At 36.4% G+C, this 25,658-nt stretch overlaps 1 protein-coding gene across 1 annotated transcript in view; it reads right to left on the reverse strand.

The window, feature by feature from the left end:
- Positions 1 to 25,658, reverse strand: part of PCDH15 (protocadherin related 15) — a 1,700,294-nt gene that overhangs the window by 756,567 nt on the left and 918,069 nt on the right. Inside the window, exon 5 of the mRNA XM_082719991.1 lies at positions 378 to 496. Within this exon, the coding sequence (XP_082576117.1) occupies positions 378 to 496 (119 nt within the window). The remainder of the gene's footprint in view (positions 1 to 377; positions 497 to 25,658) is intronic.

Genomic DNA, 25,658 nt, shown 5'->3' on the forward strand with positions numbered 1-25,658 from the left:
AAATTTTGGTGTATTTTGTATTCTTAAACTTTATCTGAACCATTGCTTCTGTCTATGCAAGGGTTAGTAAATAGTATTTAATGTTGTTGTTGTTTTTCCCCATAGCAATCACACCTTTGCTTCGTGATAATGAGTAAGTGTTCAAAGGGAGGCCTTGCTCTGGATTTTCTATCAAACCATAATCCTTATTAAGAAACAAGGTGCATCCAGAGGCCACTTTTGTAGGATTATTTTAATTAAAGTAAATTTTACACACAGCCACTAACCTTTAAAAATGAACTACAAATGAGCATTATTCACTGTGGTGTTATGATTCATTCTGCATCTAATACCAGAAACCGCAGCCAACACTCCAAGCAGACTACAAGCAGACTTACCGTCGTCATATTGGCCGAAGCAGATTGTGAAGAACGCTGTGAGGACAGTCCCTGAAGCTAACAGTTTCCAGAGATAAAGCCGTTGTAGCATCTTTTGTTGAATTCTACTCAAGGCTGATCTGAAATAAAGGAGAGGGAAGGAAACATGGGAAAAGTTCATTGATCTGTGATAGGTAAACACAGCTGTCACAGCACAGAAAACCCTTAATGACTTCATAGGCAATAACCTGTGCCATACTCTCCATTAACAAAGTAACACACCTTTGTAATGCCCTGTAACTCTTTCCCACAGGGATTTGCAGACAATCAATCTCTAAGGAAGCAAATATTTCCTGTGACTCTAAGCAAGTAAGTTGCAAAGCTGACATACTGATGATGCCAGAACCATGCCCTGTTAAACACTGAGACCCCATGAGTGTAGCAAAAGTTAAACAGTTTAAGATACTAAATTTATGTGGTCTATAGCCTAGTTCAATGAAAAAGTATACATTGTTTTGTTTTTAAAAGTTTATTTAGAGGGGCGCCTGGGTGGCTCAGTGGGTTAAAGCCTCTGCCTTTGGCTCAGGTCATGATCTCAGGGTCCTGGGATCGAGCCCCACATCAGTCTCTCCGCTCAGTGGGGAGCCTGCTTCCTTCTCTCTCTCTGCCTGCCTCTCTGCCTGCTTGTGATCTCTCTGTCAAATAAATAAATAAAATTTTTAAAAAAGGTTTATTTAGAGAGAGTACACGAATAGTGGGAGTGGCAGAGGGAGAGAATCCCAAGCGGACTCCCTTCTGACATGGGGCTCGACCACATGACCTTGAGAACATGACCTGAGCCAAAACCAAGATTCAGTGGCCTAACCAACTGAGTCCTCCAGGTGCCCCAAGTGTGTGTTGTTTTATGACAATTTAAGCTGGCACTCTAGTTGTCAATGTCCTACATGAAAATTTCAATGGGCCTTTGTTTTATATAATCAAATAGAAAAAAACCCTCATTACTGTAGAAATTGCTTTCTGGCAGAGCAAAAGGAGATTGACTATGCCAAATAAGACCAAAGATAGACCATGCATTTTCACCACATCTGTCTTGCAAAGCATTGGGACACATTTCATTTTCATCCCTTTGCTTTTCTTTGCAGTCCTGCAGCAAGCAAAGAAACTGAGTGAGATATTAGTGGCCAGTAAGTGCACCAAGAAGTCTTATTGAAAGAATGATGTGCTGAGTTTCCAGGTAAATTGAAGAAATCATTCACACGGACTTGCTCAAAGCGACCCTGGTTACAGATCATGGTAGAACAGGGACAGGAACTCTGCTTCTCTCATTCAGGGGTTCTCTGCTCAAGTGCCTACGGAGGCAAGAAGACGAAACAGGGAATAAGTGCAAAGGAGCCATGGGGATGGCAAGGCTGTGATGGGGAGCAGCCTTTGTCTGTGGAGGCCAACTGGGGCCAATTTCTGTCAATGGCCGTTGGGTAGGAAGGTAAACCAGTGTTGCCAGGTCTTCTAAGTTTCCAGGATATCATAGAAATCCACACTTCCATGTGAGATGGCCCAGCGTTTAAATGACTGTCAACCCCTTTTTATAACCAAGTGCTTCTGGTGGGCCATATTATTCTCTGAAGGCCTTCGGTTTACCACTCCTGCCCAGGATTCTCTCTCCTTAGACGACTTGTGGTAAGACTCATAAGAATGTACCAAGGAAATATTTTCATCCCACCTTTACATGGATTTTATTTCATCCATCTTTCTGTTTTATAAAGTGTACTTGTACAGTAACATATATAAATGTACATAATTTATTTTAAACTTGTATTAAAAAAGCAAGCCCATTTTTTAAAATTATTTATTCATAGGATACATAGTCCTTAAGTTTCCAAGGTCACTACACTAGATCACACACATTTAAGAATGGGAGCTATTTTTCTGTTTCCTTATCTAAGACAAACACACAGACAGACAAAAAGGAACCTTCTTTTTACCTGGCCCTCACACAGTTTTTTCTCCCTGGCTGGCAACAGATTCGGCTTTTGTAACTTCTAGGCACAGATAGCTCAAAGAAGAGCCCAGTATTAAATATTAAAAGAACGTAAGAAACCATACTTACAGCTGACCAGTGTGAACATATGTAAGAGCATTGGATTAGAGTTATAAATTCAAGTTATTCTTATTTTTTTAAAGATTTTATTTATTTATTTGACAGAGAGAGACACAGCGAGAGAGGGAACACAAGCTGGGGGAGTGGGAGAGGGAGAAACAGGCCTCCCGCCGAGGAGGGAGCCCAATGCATTGCTTGATCCCAGGACCCTGGGGTCTTGGCCTGAGCCAAAGGCAGATGTTTAACAACTGAGCCACCCAAACGTCCTCAAGTTTCTTTATAAATTCAAGTTATTCAAATTACCAGTTACATAATTTTGAGCAAATCAGACAGCATCTCTATCTCACCTTCCTCAATACTAACATGAAGCTAAAACAGGAACTACCCCAGAAATTTGTCTTGAGGATTAAATAAGTGAATGGATTAAATAAATGATGCTTGGTGCATCAAACAGAGTGAGATTAAAATGCAAATTTTTGACTCAATATCTGTGGAGGCTTCAAAGTGCTGAAACGTACATTTTCTCAACCTGTCTTCAGGACACTCTCTAACATAGTTGCTATGATCTCTCTTCCATGGAGGAAAGGTCACACTGATTAGCTTCAGGTTATAAACTGGCCATAGATGTGGCGAGTCTGAAAGCTGTGCTCATTGCATTACAGGCTCAGAAGGTTTCAAGGGACATGGAGGCCTCTTCCTAAACCTGGAGAAAAGTCCTGCTATCATTATTTACTAATGACAGCCACAAACTATTTTTTTTCCAAAAAAATGTAATAACACAAAGAAACAGAAAGTAGGATCTAAAATTTAAAAATACACACACACACACACACACACACACACACACACAAATAGTTAAAAATATTTATTAAGAAAAATTTAAAGGAAAGCAATACTATCTTTCTAAGTAACAAAAGAGCAACACTGAGTTTCTTCACGGGTCCTTAACCAACTTGACTTCCTTCTCAGTGGCTTAGTTTTTAGTACTATGTTCCTGTAATGTGTCCTTTTCTTTTGCTTCTGAGTCAAACTATTTGGTTCTATTTAACAGCCTTGAAGATGAAAACCACCAGATGGGTCCTAATTTTAAAATTACTAAAGCCTCCGCTAAGGTCAGGAACACGGCAGGGATGTCCATTATCACCACTGCTATTCAAAATAGTACTAGAAGTCCTAGCCTCAGCAATCAGACAATAAAGGGAAATTAAAGGCATCCAAATCGGCAAAGAAGTCAAACTATCACTCTTCGCAGATGATGTGATACTATATGTGGAAAACCCAAAAGACTCCACTCCAAAACTGCTAAAACTTGTCCAGGAATTCAGTAAAGTGTCAGGATATAAAATCAATGCACAGAAATCAGTTGCATTTCTCTACACCAACAACAAGACAGAAGAAAGAGAAATTAAGGAGTCAACCCCACTTACAATTGCACCCAAAACTATAAGATACCTAGGAATAAACCTAACCAAAGAGGCTAAGAATCTATACTCAGAAAACTATAAAGTACTCATGAAAAAAATTGAGGAAGACACAAAGAAAATGGAAAAATGTTCCATGCTCATGGATTGGAAGAACAAATATTGTGAAAATGTCTATGCTACCTAAAGCAATCTACACATTTAATGCAATTCCTATCAAAATACCATCCATTTTTTTCAAAGAAATGGAACAAATAACCCTAAAATTTATATGAAACCAGAAAAGACCACAAATAGCCAAAGGAATATTGAAAAAGAAAGCCAAAGTTGGTGGCATCACGATTCTAGACTTCAAGCTCTATTACAAAGCTGTCATAATCAAGACAGCATAGTACTGGCACAAAAACAGACACATAGATCCATGGAACAGAATAGAGAGCCCAGAAATAGACCCTCAACTCTATGGTCAACTAATCTTCTACAAAGCAGGAAAGAACGTCCAATGGAAATAAGACAGTCTCTTCAATAAATGGTGTTGGGAAAATTGGACAGTTACATGCAGAAAAATGAAATTGGACCATTTCCTTAAACCACACATGAAAATAGACTCAAAATGGATAAAGGACCTCAATTTGATAAAGTAATCCATCAAAATCCTTGAGGAAAACACAGGCAGCAACCTCTTTGACTTCAGCCACAGCAACATCTTCCTAGGAACATCACCAAAGGCAAGGGAAGCTAGGACAAAAATGAACTATTGGGATTTAATCAAAATCAAAAGCTTTTGCACTGCAAAGGAAACAGTTAACAAAACCAAAAGACAACTGAAAGAATGGGAGAAGATATTTGCAAACGACATATCAGATAAAGGGCTAGTGTCCAAAATCTATAAAGAACTTAGCAACCCCAACACCCAAAGAACAAATAATCCTATCAAGAAATGGGCAGAGGACATGAACAGATATTTCTGCAAAGAAGACATCCAGGTGGCCAACAGACACATGAAAAAGTGCTCCACATCACTGGGCTTCAGGAAAATACAAATCAAAATCACAATGAGATATCACCTCACACCAGTCAAAATGGCTAAAATTAACAAGTCAGGAAATGACAGATGCTGGCGAGGATGCAGAGAAAGGGGAACCCTCCTACATACACTGTTGGTGGGAATGCAAGCTGGTGCAACCACTCTGGAAAACAGCTTGGAGGTTCCTCAAAATGTTGAAAATAGAACTACCCTATGACCCAGCAATTGCACTACTGGGTATTTACCCTAAAGATACAAATGTAGTGATCTGAAGGGGCATGTGCATCCGAGAGTTTATATCAGCAATGTCTACAATGGCCAAACTATGGAAAGAACCTAGATGTCCATCAACAGATGAATGAATAAAGAAGATGTGTATATACACAACAGAACACTATACAGCCATCAAAAGAAATGAAACCTTGCCATTTGCGATGATGTGGATGGAACAAGAGGGTATCATGCTTAGTGAAATAAGTCAATCTCAGAAAGACAACTATCATATGATCTCCCTGATATGAGGAAGTGTAGATGCAACATGGGGGGTTAAGTGAGTAGGAGAAGAATGAATGAAACAAGATGGGATTGAGAGGGAGACAAACCATAAGTGACTCTTAATCTCACAAAAAAAAATGAGGGTTGATAGGGGAGGGAGTTTGGGGGGTGGGGTTATGGACATTGGGGAGGGTATGTGCTATGGTGAGTGCTGTGAAGTGTGTAAACCTGGCGATTCACAGACCTGTATCCCTGGGGATAAAAATACATTATATGTTTATAGAAAAATAAATAAAAACTAAAATTAAAATAAAAAAAAATTACTAAAGCCACTGCATTTTTCTATTTCCAGAAACAGAACCTCTTGATCTATTATATTGCTACTAGAGAATCATACTTTTATTTTTGAAAATATCACAATAAAAACTTAGATAAAATTTTATTTAGACTAGATATAATATTTACCACCCAGAGTAATATGAATTTTTGGGACAATATGTTACTTTGAATAATGACATAGTTACTTTCCTATCCATTTTTTTACTACTTAATTTAGGTATTTATCATTTCCAAGGCAATTTTAATTATTTCAATAGGCCCAACATGGATGGCACCTGAAAGAAAAGTTATGACTCATCATGTCAGCCTGATATCCTAAGACATAATGCACATATTGGCTTAATAAGAAAATCCTAATTTCTGAATAAAGATGCAATGAGAAAATATTTCCTGGAAACAGGCTACGCTTCTACAAATGAAAGACTAAGAACATGCACTATTAATAAACTCATGGTGCTAGTCAGTTGACAGGCTCTTCTGTCATCGAATAAGTTGGAACAGACCAAACATTTTAACCAAAATAACATTTTCATTACTAGTTATGCAATCTGTAGGACTGCAGACAAAGTTCTTACAGGAGATGAAAACCCAAATCCTATTAAATGACAACATGTAAATGCAAGGCATTTCAAACAACATCCCAAATGCAGTGTAGTACCTTTACTACAAATTCTGTACCAAATTCTACTGTGTTCTCTGGGTACAAGTCTTCCCTCTGGATCTCGTTGGCCAACAACGTTATGCTCTAGCAACTAGAACATGTCCCAATCTAAAAAGAAATGGAGCTCACCTGTATATAAATTCATTGTACTTGCCTTTTAGGAGATAATCTAATTGGTCAAGTCAACACTCTGGTATACCTAATAAACTCCTTTTGCTTAGTGATTTGGAAACAACATTCTATTGTCAAATATATTGGGGAAAAGGGCAGCTTTCCCATTATGTATAATTCTACATGTAAGTGGTTGAGTTTCATGAAATTTACAATACATTTTCCACGGGCTTAAGAGAATTTTACTACAATTATTCAAGATATAATATATCTATTTTAACTTGCACATCATTTGAATTCCCCTCAGACAAAACTCATATATAGTCCTTGGGAAAATTTGATGTTCTTAGAAATTCATTTACTCAACAAGCAGTCATGGAGGGTCTGTGAGGTATCACTCACCCCTTTAGGCAGCAGGAAACTATCAATGATAAAAAACCCACTGACATGCCTAGGAACATGAGGAGAGACAAACAATAAACACAAACACATCACATAACAGGTGAAAAAGTAGTGACATGAAAACACCAGCTTGCATTTTCAAAATGTGATATGGTTCCTTAACACTTAATTTTAATTTTCATTCAGAGAATGAAGTTGGATCAAATGAAGCAACCACAATGTTTTCTGAGAATAGAGCTGAAGGAGAACTTTACTCCCTAGTTGGATACACCCTTAAGGTGACCTCACACCCTGAGTACACACTGTTGTTCCTCTCTCAGAAGAAGAATAATGACCTTTCATCCCTTTCACATTCAAGGACACATCCAGGGACTGCAAATACATGATGTTTTGTGTGGCCAGGCTGGTTGTATGACACATGGCAAGAGCAGTCAAGACTGACCCCACAGCTGTCTTTCCTCTGGTATATTTTTGACAATGTCAACTATATATATGTATTTTTCTAAGCGTTTGTCCCTGACTGCTATATGGGGAAAAACAAAACAAAACAAAACACAGTAGTCTTCTTGATCTATCAAAGTTTAGAGCACACAGCCAATACCATGATGAGAACTCCCATCCCGACGTGGCATCAGGCTACCAGCTGGAATGCCTCTTGGTGAAGTAGGAGCTGTCGCCATGCACCTGCCCCCAGCACTTTGCTCTGTCAGACTCTGGGACGTCTAGCTCTGACAACATCTAGACAGCGCTGTAAAAATGAAACTTGTCACTGGTCCATATTCCTTGCAAGAAGGGTATGCTATCCACTTGTGGGAATAAAGCAAACTCCCTCTCAAAGCAGCTTCCACTATCAAACTGAAAACTCAATGTTTTCCAACGTCACGACTCCGCAACAGACCAAATACAAACTTCCGTACATGACTGGTTGAAAAACTTCCTTTTCCCTCACTGTGGGGGAAACACCAAAATGTTTCCATCAGTACAGAGAACAGACCTCACCCCTAAGCATGACCTGATGAATCATTTTTTATTTCTTCTTTTCTTTATAATATAAACTTCAAAAATTTTTTCAAGCATGCAGAGATTTTCCTTCTTTATAGATCACTTCATATGTTGTCTCTTATTATAATTTATATATAAATTTATTTTAAATATGCATTTATATATTTACAGATACCTTTCTACTACATATTACCATATAATATATATTGTATTTATAAAATACATTATACTTATATAATACAGAAAATATAATGAAATATATATACATGTATAGTATAAAGTATATCTTATGCATATATGAGTTACATAAAGCAACATATTTATATAACTGTCTATGATATTTTATGGATAAAGTCTATAGAAAGAAATGCATTTATATTTTATTTAAATTTACACTATATATAGCTAGCTATCTAGATAAATATTGATGTTATCTTTCATTTATACTTCTTTTAGTCAGGAGCTGAATTCTGTTTCAAAGACACAAATAGCTAACATGTAACTAATTCTATGTAAAAGCTACAAAATAACCTTGTTTTCACAGTGCATTGTCATCAAAGGCAACCCTTCAACCTAGCCCAGACAAACCAGGCTTACCTGATCTTTGCTGGAATTTATAGTCTGTTGACAAGCCAGAATGTCTGAGTATGCCTTGGCTGTCCACTTTAAAATGTATGTTTATTTGGTATGAAGTTTCCACAGAAAGTTAAAAATAGAACTAGCCTACAATTCAGCAATTGCACTACTAAGTATTTACCCAAAGGATACAAAAGTACTAATTCAAAGATGCATGCACCCTGATGTTTATAGCAGTGTTATCAACAATAGCCAAATTATAGAAAGAGCCCAAATGTCCACTGACTGACGAATGGATAAAGAAAATTTGTATACATACATAATGGACTATTACTCAGCTATCAAAAAGAATGAAATCTTGCCTTTTGCAACAACATGAATCGAGCTAGATAGTATCAGACTAAACAAAATAAGTCAGAAGTAAATACCATATGATTTCACTCACCTAAAGAATTTAAGAAAGAAAACATTTAAGGGGAGAGGGGGGGCAAAGTGCAAACCAAAAAACAGACTCTTAACTATAGAGAACACACTGATGGTCACCAAGAAAAAATAAAATTGATGAAAATAATTTCAAAACTGAGAGAGAAAAGAAAGCCAGGAGAACCAATCTTGCCATCACTGCAATTGTTTATTGACAATGCCCTGTGTTTCAGTTTTAAACATTTCAAAGATATATTCAACAGTTGTCAGCATTAAGGGAGACTGATCTGATCCAAAATGCATTTCCAGAAACTACATGATATACATAAGAAAAGTCCAAGTTTAGACATTTTTCTTCTATAAACTTTGGTGGATGTTTGGAAATTTCAATCAGTACTTCACATGTCTGTAGGGATCTATCCTTTTTTAAATGTTTTAATCATAAAGATATAAATTTTTTTAAAAAGAGGGGCATTGCTTGCTTTTTGGATAATACTCTTCAAGAAAACAAATTACTTTCATACTCTTTATCCTGTCCTATTGATTTGTGTGTTTGTTTTTATAGTAGTACCACACTATTTTGATTATTATATCTTTGCAACATGTCTTAAAATCTAGGATTTTGATACCTTCCATTTTGTTCTTTTTTCTCAAGACTGTTGTCTATTTGGGGTCCTTTGTAATTCCAGACAATCTTATACCAAACACAAAAATTAACTCAATATTGATGAAAGACTTAGATGTGAGATGTGAAACCATAAAACTAGTAAAAGAAAATAGGCAGCAATCTCTTAGACATCACCCTTAGCAACATTTTTCTAGATATGTCTCATGAGGCAAGGGAAACAAAAGCAAAAATAAACTCTTGGGACTCCAACAAAATAAAAATCTTTTGCACAGCAAAGTAAACTGTCAATAAGACGAAAAGGTAACCTACAGAATGGGAGAAGATATTTGCAAATGATTTCTCAGTTAAAGAGTTAATATCCACAACAGACCCCCCATAAAAGCATTACACAAGCCAACACCCCCCAAAAGAAATAATTATCCAATTTAAAAAGGGGCAGAGGACTTGAATAGACTCTTCCCAAAGAAGACATACAGATGGCCAAAAGACACATGAAATGATGCTCATCATCACTAACTGCAAGGTAAATACAAATCAGACCCACAATAAAATATCACTTCACTTGGCTAAAATCACAAAGGCAAGAGGTAACTGGCACAGGGCCATCTGGCTGGCTCAATTGGTAGAGCATGTGATTCTTGATCTCAGGGTCATGAGTTCGAACCAAAATTTACTTAAGAAAAAAAAATAATTTAGAAATATTTAAAAAAAAAATGAATAGCAAGTGTTGGTGAGGATGTGGAGAAAAGGGAACCCTCACTCATTGTTGGTGGGAATGTAAATTTGTGCAGCCATAGTGGAAAATAATATAAAGATTCCTCAAAAAATTAAAGAAAATAGAAATACCATATGATCCACTACTGGACATTTACCCAAAGAAAACAAAAACAGTAATTCAAAAAGATATATGTGCCCCTATGTTTTCTGCAGCACTTTTAGGATACCCAGTATATGTCTGCTGATAGCTGAACAGATAAAAAAAGATTATATATATATATATATATATATATATATATGTATATATATATATATATGGAAATTTACACAGTCATATAAAAGAATGAGATATTGCCATGTGTGACAACATACAACATGGATGCACCTAGAGGATGTTATGCTAAATGAAATAAGTCAGGGTAAGACAAATACCATATGATTTCACTTCTATGAAAACAGAGCCTTAAATACAGAAAAGAAACTGGTGCTTGCCAGAGGGGAGAGGGGATGGGTGGGCAAAATAGATAAAGAAGATTAAGAGGTACAAACTTCCAGTAACAAATATGTCAAGTAGATGGAATATATAGCACAGAGAATAATAATTTAGTATGGAGACAGATAATGAGGACCCTTAATGTGGTGAGCACTGATTGAGTCACATGCAAAGTTCTTCAATCAGTATGTTGTACACCTGAAACTAGCATAACATTGTGGGTGAATTATACTTCAATGAAAAAAGGAAACAAATTAATGCCATTAATGTCACTACTAGAAAAGCCAATAGTCTATAATTGGTGGTATGTGTTAAGCTTATGTTAATAACCTAGCCATACCAGTTAGTTTGATCAAATGAGAATAAGCAAAAATTTTAAATAGAGAGTAGATTTCAATACTTATATTCAATATTGCTATTATATTGGGTATTCTCTTTAGTGTTTATATGCATATTTATTTAACAGGAATTTACTGTATATTTAAAGCATGTTAGAAACTCTGCTTCTACTGCAGAAATAAATCAATTTAGTTCCTCACAATGACTTTGCTATTGAGCGAGTACCGTATCACCTTTTTTTTCCCTTTTAACTTAATACATCATTTCAAAGTACTTCAATAAAATGATTCTAAATTAGGGAGATATTAAATTTAATTTCCAATTTTAAGTGATTTCTGTTTAATCTATGTTTTCTGAAACATCACGTAAATACTAGTCTTAGATGTAAATATGCTTCCTATGATTTTTTAGAAAAAAGCTTAGTTTGAAAGGAGCAAGAACTCTGAAATGGGAAAAGCTCAAGCATTATTTCATCTATATGGTGTTTAAATTACAGGTATAACCAGGTACATTTAAAACCAAGTTTTAAAGCTCAGGCAAGTACATGTGTGATTTCAAAAGAAAACATGAAAAGGAGACTTGCTTATGTCATTCACTGGCATAGGAAACAGATTATAGCTAACCTTTTTGTTTGATGAAAGTTAAACATTCCAAGAAACAAACATCAATAAAACAATTATTTTTTTAGAGTAAACAAAAATCAAATTATTTAGTTGGTTAGGAGTGACTAAAATTCAAAAGTACCTCCAAAAGGCCAAGCTTTCTGTAATTTAACTGAGTCAGAGGGATGGCATCTTTTGACCTTTACCATATTCTGTGAGTTGGAAGCAAGTCCCAGATTTCACCTGCCCATCGTGGAAGGGGATCACACCAGGACATGACTCATAGTGGGGCACCTAAGCGTGTAACTCTCACAGCGCATGAGACTGAAGACTGCACCTGGAACTTTATCATACATTTATTAATTCATCCGTTCATTTATTTTGTTCTGCTACTGCTGTAGTCTCTGCATCTTATAACATGCACTGCCCAGATTTAGTGCTCAATAAACACATACACAGTAAATTTTTAAAATAATATTCTTTAGTACTCTTCTTATTAATTTTTGTATCAATCACATGTTCACTATTTTTTACAGAAAAATAAAATGGATTTTTTAATTGTTTATTTTTATTTTATTTATGTATTTATTTATTTAAAGGTTTATTTCTTTACTTATCTTAAGCAGAGGAGGGTCACAGAGTGAGGGAAAGAGAGAATCGGAGCCGACCCCTCTCTGAGCAAGGAGCTCTATGGGGACTCAATCCCAGGATGAACTCCTCACCCACAGAAGTGATTCCATAGTCAATGCAGCTTATTTTAAGCCCCCAAATGTGTGGCAGTTTGCACGCTGCAGTAGAGAATTAATACATAGGAGGATCTGATGAAAAATGTATGTCCGTAAAATAGCAGTCAGTTTAGTGTTTGTTCAAACCCTTCACACTGTGGTTGCTTAGGAATTGAGGATGGGAAGGAGAATGCTGCCCACAATTAAAGTGGGAAAGGCACAGTGAGCAAACGTGGAGTGCTTTGGCAGCATCCAAGGATCGCGGTGTCCGTGAAACAACACGCATGAGAACTCCTCTCCTGTACCATCAACTGACTAAACCTTCCTTTAAGTGCTGCTTTGGGTCATGTGTACGTGAGTCTCACGTGAAAATTGGCTTTCCCATAGTTCACAAGCATTTCCTGAGATAAGAACACTAAATAATTAAAGGTGAAAAATAGTTGATTCTAACTACCTCTATTTTCTTAGTTCTTTTTTAAATTTTCTTTTTTTTTTTTTTTTATAAACATATAATGTATTATTAGCCCCAGGGGTACAGGTTTGTGAATTGCCAAGTTTACACACTTCACAGCACTCACCATAGCACATACCCTCCCCAATGTCCATAACCCCACCACCCTCTTCCAACCCCTCTCCCCCCAGCAACTCTCAGTTTGTCTTGTGAGATTAAGAGTCTCTTATGCTTTGTCTCCCTCGTGATCCCATCTTCTTTCATTTGTTCTTTTCCTACCCCCAAACCCTCCACATTGCATCTCCACTTCCTCATGTCAGGGAGAACATATGATAGTTGTCTTTTTCCAGCTGACTTATTTCGCTAAGCATAATACCCTCTATTCCATTCATGTCATTGCAAATGGCAAGATTTCAATTTTTGATGGCTGCATAGTATTTCATTGTGTATATATACCACCTCTTCTTTATCCATTCATCTGTTGATGGACATCTAGGTTCTTTCCATAGTTTGGCCATTGTAGACATTGCTGCTATAAACATTCAGGTGTACGTGCCCCTTCAGATCACTACGTTTGTTTCTTTAGGGTACCCAGTAGTGCAATTGCTGGGTCATAGGGCAGTTCTATTTTCAACATTTTGAGGAACCTCCATGCTGTTTTCCAGAGTAGTGGCACCAGCTTGCATTCCCACCAACAGTGTAAGAGGGTTCTCCTTTCTTCACGTCCTCATTAGCATCTGTCATTTCCTGACTTGTTAATTTTAGCCATTCTGACTGGTGTGAGGTGATATCTCATTGTGATTTTGATTTGTATTTTCCTGAAGCCCAGTGATGTGGAGCACTTTTTCATGTGTCTGTTGGCCACCTGGATGTCTTCTTTGCAGAAATATCTGTTCATGTCCTCTGCCCATTTCTTGATAGGATTATTTGTTCTTTGGGTGTTGGGGTTGCTAAGTTCTTTATAGATTTTGGACACTAGCCCTTTATCTGATATGTCGTTTGCAAATATCTTCTCCCATTCTTTCAGTTGTCTTTTGGTTTTGCTAACTGTTTCCTTTGCAGTGCAAAAGCTTTTGATTTTGATGAAATCCCAATAGTTCATTTTTTGTCCTAGTTTCCCTTGCCTTTGGCGATGTTCCTACAAAGAAGTTGCTGTAGCTGAGGTCAAAGAGGTTGCTGCCTGTGTTTTCCTCAAGGATTTTGATGGATTCCTTTCTCACATTGAGGTCCTTTATCCATTTTGAGTCTATTTTCATGTGTGGTTTAAGGAAATGGTCCAATTTCATTTTTCTTCATGTGGCTGTCCAATTTTCCCAAGACCATTTGTTGAAGAGGCTGTCTTTTTTCCATTGGGCATTCTTTCCTGCTTTGTTGAGTATCAGTTGACCATAGAGTTGAGGGTCTATGTGTCTGTTTTTGTGCCAGTGTCTTGATGATTACAGCTTTGTAATAGAGCTTGAAGTCTAGAATTCTGATGCCACCAACTTTGGCTTTCTTTTTCAATATTCCTTTGACTATTCAAGGTCTTTTCTAGTTCCATACAAATTTTAGATTATTTGTTCCATTTCTTTGAAATAAAAAATGGATGGGATTTTGATAGGGATTGATTTAGGTAGCATAGACCTTTTCACAATATTTGTTCTTCCAATCCATGAGCATGGAACATTTTTCCATTTCTTTGTGTCTTCCTCAATTTCTTTCATGAGTAATTCATAGTTTCCTGAGTACAGATTCTTTGCCTCTTTCGTTAGGTATATTCCTAGGTATCTTTTAGTTTTGGGTGCAATTGTAAATGGGATTGACTCCTTAATTTCTCTTTCTTCTGTCTTGTTGGTGTAAAGAAATGCAACTGATTTCTGTGCATTGATTTTATATCCTGACACTCTACTGAATTCCTGGACAAGTTCTAGCAGTTTTGGAGTGGAGTCTTGGTTTTCCACATAAAGTATCATATCATCTGCAAAGGGTGGTAGTTTGACGACTTCTTTGCTGATTTGAATACCTTTAATTTCTTTTTGTTGTCTGAATGCTGAGGCTAGGACTTCTAGTACTATGTTGAATAGCAACGGTAATAATGGACATCCCTGCCACGTTCCTGACCTTAGCAGAAAAGCTTTCAATTTTTCCCCATTGAGAATGATATTTGCGGTGGGTTTTTCATAGATGGCTTTGATAATATTGAGGTATGTGCCCTCTATCCCTACACTTTGAAGAGTTTTGATCAGGAAGGGATGCTATACTTTGTCAAATGCTTTTTCAGCATCTATTGAGAGGATCATATGGTTCTTGTTCTTTCTTTTATTAATGTGTTGTATCACATTGGTTGATTGGCAGATGTTGAACCAACACTGCAGCCCTGGAATAAATCCCACTTGGTCATGTCGAATAATCCTTCTAAGGTACCATTGGATCCTATTGGCTAGTATTTTGGTGAGAATTTTTGCATCTGTGTTCATCAAGGATATTGGTCTGTAATTCTCTTTTGATGGGATCCTTGTCTGGTTTTGGGATCAAGGTGATGCTGGCCTCATAAAATGAGTTTGGAAATTTTCCTTCCATTTATATTTTTGGAAACAGTTTCAGGAGAATAGGGATTAATTCTTCTTTAAATGTTTGTTAGAATTTCCCTTGGAAGCCGTCTGGCCCTGGGCTTTTGTTTGTTGGGAGATTTTTGATGACTGTTTCAATCTCGTTACTGGTTATGGGTCTGTTCAGGTTTTCTATTTCTTCCTGGTTCAGCTGTGGTAGTTTATATGTCTCTAGGAATGTATCCATTTATTTCAGATTGTCAAATTTGTTGGCATCGAGTTGCTCACAGTATGTTCTTATAATTGTTTATATTTCTTTGGTGTTGGTTGTGATCTCTCCTCTTCCATTCATAATTTTATTTATTTGCGTCCTTCCTCTTTTCTTTTTGATAAGTCTGGCCAGGGTTTTATCAATCTTATTAATTCTTTCAATGAACCAGCTCCTAGTTTCGTTGATTTGTTCTATTGTTTTTTTTTTTTTTTTTTTTTTTTGGTTTCTATTTCATTAATTTCTGCTCTGATCTTTATTATTTCTCTTCTCCTGCTAGGTTTAGGCTTTTTTTGTTTTTCTTTCTCCAGCTCCTCTAGGTGTAAGGTTAGGTTGTGTATTGAGACCTTTCTTGTTTCTTGATAAAGTCTTATACTGCTATTTGTTTTCCTCTCAGGACTGCTTTTGTTGTGTCCTACAGATTTTGAATCATTGTGTTTTCATTACTATTTGTTTCCATGATTTTTTTCAATTCTTCTTTAATTTCCTGGTTGACCCATTCATTCTTTAGAAGTATGCTCTTTAGTCTCCATGTATTTAGGAGCTTTCCAAATTTCCTCCTGTGATTGAGTTCTAGCTTCAGAGCATTGTGGTCTAAAAATATGCAGGGAATGATCCCAGTCTTTTGATACTGGTTGAGACCTGATTTATGACCCAGGATGTGTTCTATTCTGGAGAATGTTCCATGTGCACTGGAGAAGAATGTGTATTCTGCTGCTTTGGGATGGAATGTTCTGAATATATTTGTAATGTCCATCTGGTCCAGTATGTCATTTAAGGCCTTTATTTCCTTGAACTTTTGTTTGGATGATCTGTCCATTTCAGTGAGGGGAGTGTTAAAGTCCCCTACTATTATTGTATTACTGTCAATGTGTTTCTTTGATTTTGTTTTTAATTGGTTTATATAGTTTTCTGCTCCCATGTTAGGGGCATAGATATTTAAAATTGTTAGATCTTATTGTTGGACAGACCCTTTGAGTATGATATAGTGTTTTCCTCATCTCTTATTATAGTCTTTGGCTTAAAATCTAAATGATATGATATAAGAATTGCTGTCTTCTTAGGTCTTAAATTAAGATATACTGGTTCAAAAAATAAATAACCTAACCAGAATGATGTAACTATAATTCTAAAATATTTTTCCTTCAACTGCCTATTTTTTTAGAGTAAAATGTGTATTTAATTGTGTTTATATTACTAGCATAATAACAATTTTAATGAGCATAAACAATCAGGTATAAAGGAAAGTAGGGAGAACAAATATGTCCCTTTGTGCTAGAGCTGCCAAACAACATTACTAAAAATTTATGCAAATAATACAAGCAAATTAGTTTTGTGTTCTGGACTATGAAAACTTTGAGAATCCAATTTGCCTTTAATAAACAGAGCCAATACTGTGTTTTGATAAGTAAAATTGAAAATTGATTCACTAAATATGTACTAAAATAAAGTCAGAAATTTAAAAATTAAAATAATTCTTAACATATAGAAAACTACATTCTGTACTACAAATAGTAGTTTCAAAATAATTGTTAATTTATACACAAAAGTGATGAGATTGCAATTATTTTAGATATGATCAATGGTACACAACTTTCATTTTTCCTGATAAATCTTTCTTTTTCCTGTTTCCTTAACTGAAAAAAAAAATTGTCCTAGAATTTCATCATATTATTTTACTCACTTTCACCATCACTAAGATTTGGTTGAAATGTAGTTTTAAATAATAGTCTTTTAAGTAAGTGACAGACTTAGGATAAAAAATTCATAACTATTCTGATTTTAAGAAATATGTGCAAGTGTTAAATGACACATCAAATAGTCATCTTTAAATTTTTCATTTGTTTTTCTAAAACTGCATGCATGGAGATCATGGGTGATCAATCAATGAAGCACATCATTTCTCTTACATACAGTTGGTGAAAACAGGAAACATCATTTATGATATTTACTTGACTATTAAGATGTATATAATAGATACTAGAGTGAACACTGGGAAACAGGATTTCTTTCTTTACTTATTTTATTTTATTTATTTATTTGAGAGAGAGAGAGTGACAGAGAGAGAGCACAAGCAGGGAGAGAAGCAGATGGAGAAGAAGGAGGAGAACTTCTACCACATGAGGCCCGATGTGGGACTCCATCCCACAAATCTAGGATCACCACCTGAACTGAAGGCAGAAGCTTAACCAAGTGAGCCACCCAGGTACCCTGGGAAACAGGATTTCTAATTAATAAAGTATTTTGTGTACTATGTTGTTTCAATATATACTTTATAAATTTTATCTGTAGCTTTTACTTAATGTAACTGGATTAGAAAACTTGCATTTTAACTATTTTGCTAAGTGAGATATAAAAGGAGAACATATGAAATTAAGTTCATTTGCCATTGTCCTTTTTCATACTCCAAGGCACTTAGAGAATTGGGGCCTTTTCTAGGCTTTATTAATAGTTCACATTATGTACATGCTAACCACAGATAAAGTTCTTTACGATGGCAATCCAAGTACAGAAGCTATATGCCATACGTAGTAATTAGAACTAGTTCATTTATCATAATTTTAAATTGGAAAATTCTATTTAGAACAAAATACATATGATTGATTCTGATAAAAATGCTGCAAAAGATGGGTATTTTGAATATGAGAGTACTATTTCTAAAATTGTCAGACATATACTCCTAATTTTGACAAGTGGTAGATTGTTCTGTTTGATGTCACCTTGCTTTTCTTATTAATATTAATAAAATATATGTGAAATTTATAGCCTTAAGTATTTGTAGAACTATCTCAAAAATAGTAATAATAACTCAAATAATGGCTTAATAGGAAAAGGCATATAAATAAGTGTTCTTTTTTAGAATTATTTTAAGCTTTGTTTTGATGCAATTATTTTAAACTTTTTATCTTATAAATCTTTATGATTAAGGAAGTGTTCAATCTTCTCAACTGGCAAAAGTGGGAAGGTTAATAATTTGTCTTAGAGAAACAACTGATTATGCAAGCCCTTCATTCATGTTAAAAATCCATCAAGGTCATTATAATCTTTCCTAAAGAGACTATAATTCTAGTCTAATACCAAGTTTTATTTGATTGAACAGAAGTTCTGGCAAACAACAATTTTGCTCAAGACTAGAAAAATAACCATGATGCAATTTTATATCTAAATGTGGCTGAAAGAGCTTAAAAGAGATATAATACTAAAAATATCTGGACTATTTGGATGTTTGAAAATCACAGCATTAAATTGAGAATGTAAAATTTTAAATAATTAGCCATTGTGCTGAAAACAACAATGAATACAAATTAAATAATGGCTATGAAATGACTTCGTAAAGAGGATATAATATTGTATGTCTCATCATTGAATATATTTTAAATCCTTTAATGGTCATTCAGACACTGTAGTAGACTTTTTTTTATTGATACCTGTTTTAGATATAGTAGGTTTGAGATGAAAATATACATAAGTCAAAACATGTAGTGTAAGAAAGGAGTAAAGATGTTTCTTCCACGGGAGTGTGAATGGAGTGTCCCTGACAACTGGAGTGTCAGACATGAATTATTTCACAAATATCATGGAACTTCCCAAGGGCCTTGAAGTCTAACAAGATCTATATAAGATCTCAGAAGGGAGCGAAATCACTCAGGTAGGAGAAATAAGGTTAAAAAAGTAAAGGAAAAAGGATTAAGGAAACCCAAACCAGTAAGCTAGTACAGAGTCTGCCTGGTGGACTAGAAGGTGATACATTTGGAAAAATATATCACCAATCAAATCATATACAATCAGAAAATTTAAGCTAACAAGTTGTTTTGTTCTGTTTTTAGAGAGAGCGAGTATGAGCAATGAGGGAATGGAAGAGTGAGAAAGAGAATATTTATTTTTTATTTTTTAAAAAGATTTTATTTGAGAGAGAGAGAGCAAGAGCACAAGTAGGCAGAGCAGCAGACAGAAGGAGAGGGAGAAGCCAGCTCTCTGCTGAGCAGGGAGCCCAATGAGGGGCTCACTCCCAGGACCCTGGGATCATGATCTGAGCTGAAGGCAGACTTAGCCAACTGAGCTATCCTGGTGCCTGGAGAGAGACTCTTTAACAGGCTCCATGGGTTCTATCGGACCCTTAGATCATGATCTGAGCCTAAATCAAGAGTCTGAGGTTTAACGACTGAGCCACCCAGATGCCTCTAGGCTAACAGGTTCTTTTTGTTGTTACTGTTCTTTCTTTCTGTCTTTATTTTTATTAATAGTAACCTATTGACAGGTTTTTAAAAGAGAATGATATCCAGATTCACTTTGTAGAAACATGTAAAATATACTGGAGGGAGGAATGATGAGTAACAGATGACTAAATGCTATAATTACTCCAGCTACGTCCTCTGTTTAAATACATATGGATGTAAATAAATACTAGGAGGGTTGCTCGATATTTGCAGGGCACAGCAATAAAACAAGAAAGCTATTAGCTGGTCTTAGAGCATTCCTTATAAGAGATAGCCAGTGTTATAATTGTAAAATCTGGTCCTCTCTATCAACAGTAACTCAATACAACTAATGTGTTCTTTATGTTTGAAGGAAATACACAATATAGATAATCCTCATACTCACACAGATAGTGTTTTATGAATAATAAACATCCCTCTGTGTCTCAGCATACCGATATTAGCAGAACCATCTTTAACCCATAATGATGTCTATTTTTAATATGGATTTTCATAGAAAAATCACTAAAATAACTGAACATAAGCCACATAATGATATTTTAACATTTTTGTTGAAATGGTAAAAAGAATGAGAAATGACATAAGTATAAGTACCTCCTTTGAAAGAATTTTCAGAAAACAGAAAGGACTCAAAGCAAGCATGTATGGAAATGTGAGTTGGAGCTTTTTCCCTACTTAATTAGCATTCTCGTCTAATTAAACAATAACCACTTTATAAAGTAATGCTTTTCCCCTTAGAATTATTGCTGTAGTTCAAAGGTTCAAATCTTTAACTGCTGCTCATAAAGCATGCAGTGTAACATTCAAAAGTAAGAAAAGTCTCCTGTTTTACATGACTCAGTAAGATATTTCTCTTAGAAAAATATCATCAACGAGTACTAACACTCATCTAAACTGATGGCTAGAAAGGCTCTCCCCCCACTTTCCAGCTTCAGAGGTGGGTGAATAAATCAGCATCAGGAATCTTTGGTGGATGAAAGAATGTAGAAGTCTTAAGATTGGAAACTTATTAATGTGATGCCCATAGGCAAAGACAGAATCAGATATTACAGATAATTTTGAAGTTGCAATTTTAATGATGATAAGGGCAGGGTGAAAGGGGGAATCAAAGAGGAAGCAAATCCCATCCTTCTGTCCCTTCCCACCAAACTGGCATGCATTGCAGACATAGATTTTGCTAATTGCTTATAAACAGTGGGTGGAGGAAGATTTAAAAAAATCATCAGATCTATCTGGGGCGGGATGAAAACCCATGCTAAGCGGTTGAGAAGAGAAGCTGGAATGATGTTCGTGCAAGCACGTGTGACTGTGCATGTGCATGAGTGTGTGTGCATGTGTGTGTGAGTGTGCGTGCTTGTGCGTGAGTGAACACACGTGTGAGCACGGTCGCTGGTCGTTTTGCGTGGTGTGGTACTCTGGAGTGTACGTAGCCACAATATTAAATTGTTTTATTGACTTTCCAAAGATCTATTTATTTATTTGACAGAGAGAGAGAGAGCGAGCAGGGGGAGGGTCAGAGGCAGAGCGAGAGAGACTCCCAAGCAATCTCCACATGGTGAGAGGAGCTGGAGGCAGGGCTGGGTTTCACAGCCCTGAGATCAGGACCAGAGCCTCAATCAAGAGTCAGATGCTTAAATGAATGAGCCGCCCAGTCAACCCCTATATTAAATTGTTTCAATTAAACTACTTTTAACATAACGGGCTTGGCCAAAAAATTGTAACTGTGCTGTCCAGCCCAGGGTACAACAATCTGAAAGCTCAGGTTTTACAGTCTGTCATGGACTGTCAGTTACATAATCCCAGCTTTCCCTGTATCCTGAAGACCACAAGTCTGTCATCACGTCCCACAAAGACTCTTTTCATAGCCACAGTCTTTGAGAATTACAGCCGTGGAGGGTGTCTTTCTGCCTGGAAAAATCTCTCAGTAATACCAGCAATAGCTATAAAGATAATGTACCAGGATGGACAATCACCTAGGTGGAAACTTTAGTACTACTCTTCTCAAAATTTCTTCAAAAGGAATTTTCAGAAATGTCATGTAGTTACTTTATGAAGTAATACACATACAGGATAAATATATACAGTCACAAACGTTTTCTTAGATGCATATCTGTCTTACCAAAGTTATTATGCCTTTAGGACATAGTAATTATCATTGCAAAAAAATTTTTTTTCATTGAAAATTTAATTCTTGCCTCAAGTATCGATGTATGCTCTAAATTCTGTAATCATGTGAGCAATTTTAAAAATCAACAGGGAGGGGTGCCTGGGTGGCTCAGTGGGCTAAGCCTCCATCTTCAGCTCAGGTCATGATCTCAGGGTCCTGGGATCGAGCCCCACATGGGGCTCTGTGCTCCGCAGGGAGCCTGCTTCCCCCCTCTCTCTGCCTGCCTCTCTGCCTACTTGTGCTCTCTCTCTCTGTCAAATAAATAAATAAAATCTTTTTTTTTTTTTTTTTTAAGATTTTATTTATTTGTCAGAGAGAGAGCGCGAGCGAAAGTGAGCACAGGCAGACAGAGTGGAAGGCAGAGTCAGAGGGAGAAGCAGGCTCCCTGCGGAGCAAGGAGCCCGATGTGGGACTCGATCCCAGGACGCTGGGATCATGACCTGAGCCGAAGGCAGCTGCTTAACCAACTGAGCCACCCAGGCGTCCCAGAAATCTTTTAAAAAATCAACATGGACACCTGGGTGGTTCAAAAGGTTAAGTGTCCACTCTTGGTTTTGGTTCAGTGGGGTGGTGGGGTCAAGCTACCCATGGCGGAGAGGATTCTGTGCTCCGCAGAAAGTCTACTTGAGGGTTTTATTCTCCTCTCTGCCCCTCCCCATTTTCTCCCCATGCAAACTCTAAAATAAATTTTATATATCTATATCTATCTATCTATCTATCTGTATGTATGTATGTATGTATTTCATACAAAATTCTAGATTGAATTCATATTGATGGTATTTACCTATGTTATGTTCTAAGTAACTTTTTTTTACATATTTTATTGCTGTATTGTTGACAAAACTATTATATTAGTTTCAGGTGTACTACAGAGTAAATCAACAATCATATATTACGAAATGTTCATGACAAGTATAGTTGCCATCTGTCACCATACAAAGTTATTACAATATTATTGACCGTATTCCTTATACTGTACTCTTCAAACCCACGGTTTACTTATAACTGGAAGTTTCAACCTCTCAATCCCCTTCACCTATTTCCCCCATCTCTGCACACCATCGTCTTCCTCCCCACCCCCCAGCAACCACCAGTTTGTGCTCTGTATCTATGAGTCTATTTCTGGTTGTTGTTGTTGTTGTTGTTTATTCATTTGCTTTGTGTTTTTAGAATCCACTTATGAGTGAAATCATATGGTATTTGTCTTTTCCTGTATGGTTTATACCACTTAACATAATATCCTCTAGGCCATCCATGTGGTTTTAGACAATCTTTTAAAACAGCTTTCGGTATCTGGTATTTCAACTTCCAGTGATAGCCCATTTTGACTCTAAGCTCATGCATGTTGCTCTACTATTCATTAAGAAAAAAAAAAAAAAGAAAGAAAGAAAAAAAAGAATAAATAATTGAATTATTGTGATCACAAAACTTGTTCCCTACATTTTTTTTTCCTTCTTCAATCAACTGAATTAAAAAGAAGCCTTCCTAAATAAATCTATTTTCAGAACTCCTACATTTAGCATGTAGGACACCATAAAGATAAAAAGAAATGGGGGGCGCCTGGGTGGCTCAGTGGGTTAAAGCCTTTGCCTTTGGCTCGGGTCGTGATCCCAGGGTTCTGGGATCAAGCCCCACGTCAGGCTCTCTGCTCGGCGGGGAGCCTGCTTCCCTTCCTCTCTCTCTGTGTGCCTCTCTGTTTGCTTGTGATCTCTGTCCATCAAATATATGAATAAAATCTTAAAAAAAAAAAAAAGAGATGGCATATGTCCTATTATATTTGGTGTAAACATAACTTTTTTGGAGTAAAATAATATCTAAATATAGTAGGAAAGAAGAGCAATATAAAATTGAAGAGAACAATAAAGCCCTGATTATATAGGTGGGATTCTAGAAATATCTGCATACCACTCCTGTCACGAATGTGAATTTCAAAACATATGATCAAAAATTGGTACCTCTGAAACAAATTATACATTATATGTTAACAAAAAGGAAAAAAAAAGCTAATGGCAGAATAGGCTTTGGTAGTACAATCTAAGAAATTTCCCTTTCAGATTACTGGACTGGAGAGAAAAAAGGGCATTTATATGTGATGATGCTTACCGAGAGAGACTTCACATGGACAAAAACACTAGCAAAACATACTGTTACATGACGACTCCTAATTAAACTGGGAAAGTCTGTGTACAGAGATTAGCCTCTAAAAATCACGTTTCTTGAAGATACATGAGAAGTACCTGGATTTTAATACTTTGAGTTGGAACTAAAGTTGCATCATGTGCTATCTTCTACCAGCCAACTAATACATACAGAGCAGAAGCTATTCTAACTGTCATATTAAACACCTTTAAGTGTGGCTGATGTCTATAATTTTCTTGTAATCTAATTCTGAATGGAGCTTTCTTTTTTTTTTTTTTAAAGATTTTATTTATTTATTTGACAGAGAGAAATCACAAGTAGTCGGAGAGGCAGGCAGAGAGAGAGAGATGGAAGCAGGCTCCCTGCTGAGCAGAGAGCCCGATGCGGGACTCGATCCCAGGACCCTGAGATCATGACCTGAGCCAAAGGCAGCGGCTTAACCCACTGAGCCACCCAGGTGCCCCCTGAATGGAGCTTTCTTAAGAAACAGTAATTACAGAGGGAGTGGGAGTCTGGTGATAGTGATTTGTTTACAGAAAAAAGCAAATGAAACTTTTAAGAATGAAAATACTTAGTTTAATAAGAAAAGCTTTATTTAAACTTCTTTTTTTTTTTTTTTTAAAAAGACTGGGGCAAAGATTTATTGTTTGCTTTTTACATCATATTAGCTCCTTCAAACTAAGATGGTTTTCCCTTGTCACAAAAAAATGCAATTCTCTCTTGTGAATGTCTTCCTCTTTCAGGGATTCAGAGTCATGATTCATAAAACTGGTGGAGCTGGCACAGCAAGATTTTATATAAACTTTGTCAGACCATTTGGGAGTGGAAGGATCCTGGGAGGAGAGAAAACTATTAATGAGAAAGTAACAGGCAAGCTAACTTCCCACCATACAACATTCCAGTGACCCTGCAGAAGGTTCTGCCACTTAGACTTCTCCTGCGTGTACCTTGTATTTAGAAAAGACTTTTTCCTTACTAAACAAAGTGAATTTTTAAATAACAATTCACCTTCCCACTTACAATTATTGGTAGTATGTAAGTGCCAAATTTGAAGACCTGATCAACGCGAGATGGCAATGGTGTTCTGGCAAAGACAAGTCTAATAATGAAACTTTATAGTGGTGAAATGAATGATTTTCATAAAATTTTCTTTCAAATTGAATATGAGTTCTCGTTACTGTCCCTTTGGGCTTAAGGGACCCAAACAGAGAGCATCTGTAAAGAAACTAAGAGGGTAAGGAAACTGTAAGTAACAGAGAAAGCTCGGGTGAGGAAGGAGGCTGTGGCATCCTCACCAGATTATCTGCCAGTTTTTCATACTGGGTATACCTGTCTATCTTGAAACTTTCTCACTAAAATCATGCTCCACTGCCTCCCAAGTTTCAAGTCCAGTATGGACTCTTAGGTTACAGCAAATGTTTCTGTGACACCAGCGAGTTCCTTTGTGGTTGGTAAATAGGAGAATGAGTTCCA

This window comes from Mustela nivalis, assembly GCF_964662115.1.
Source record: "Mustela nivalis genome assembly, chromosome: 2".
In the NCBI taxonomy this organism is placed as follows: Eukaryota; Metazoa; Chordata; class Mammalia; order Carnivora; family Mustelidae; genus Mustela; species Mustela nivalis.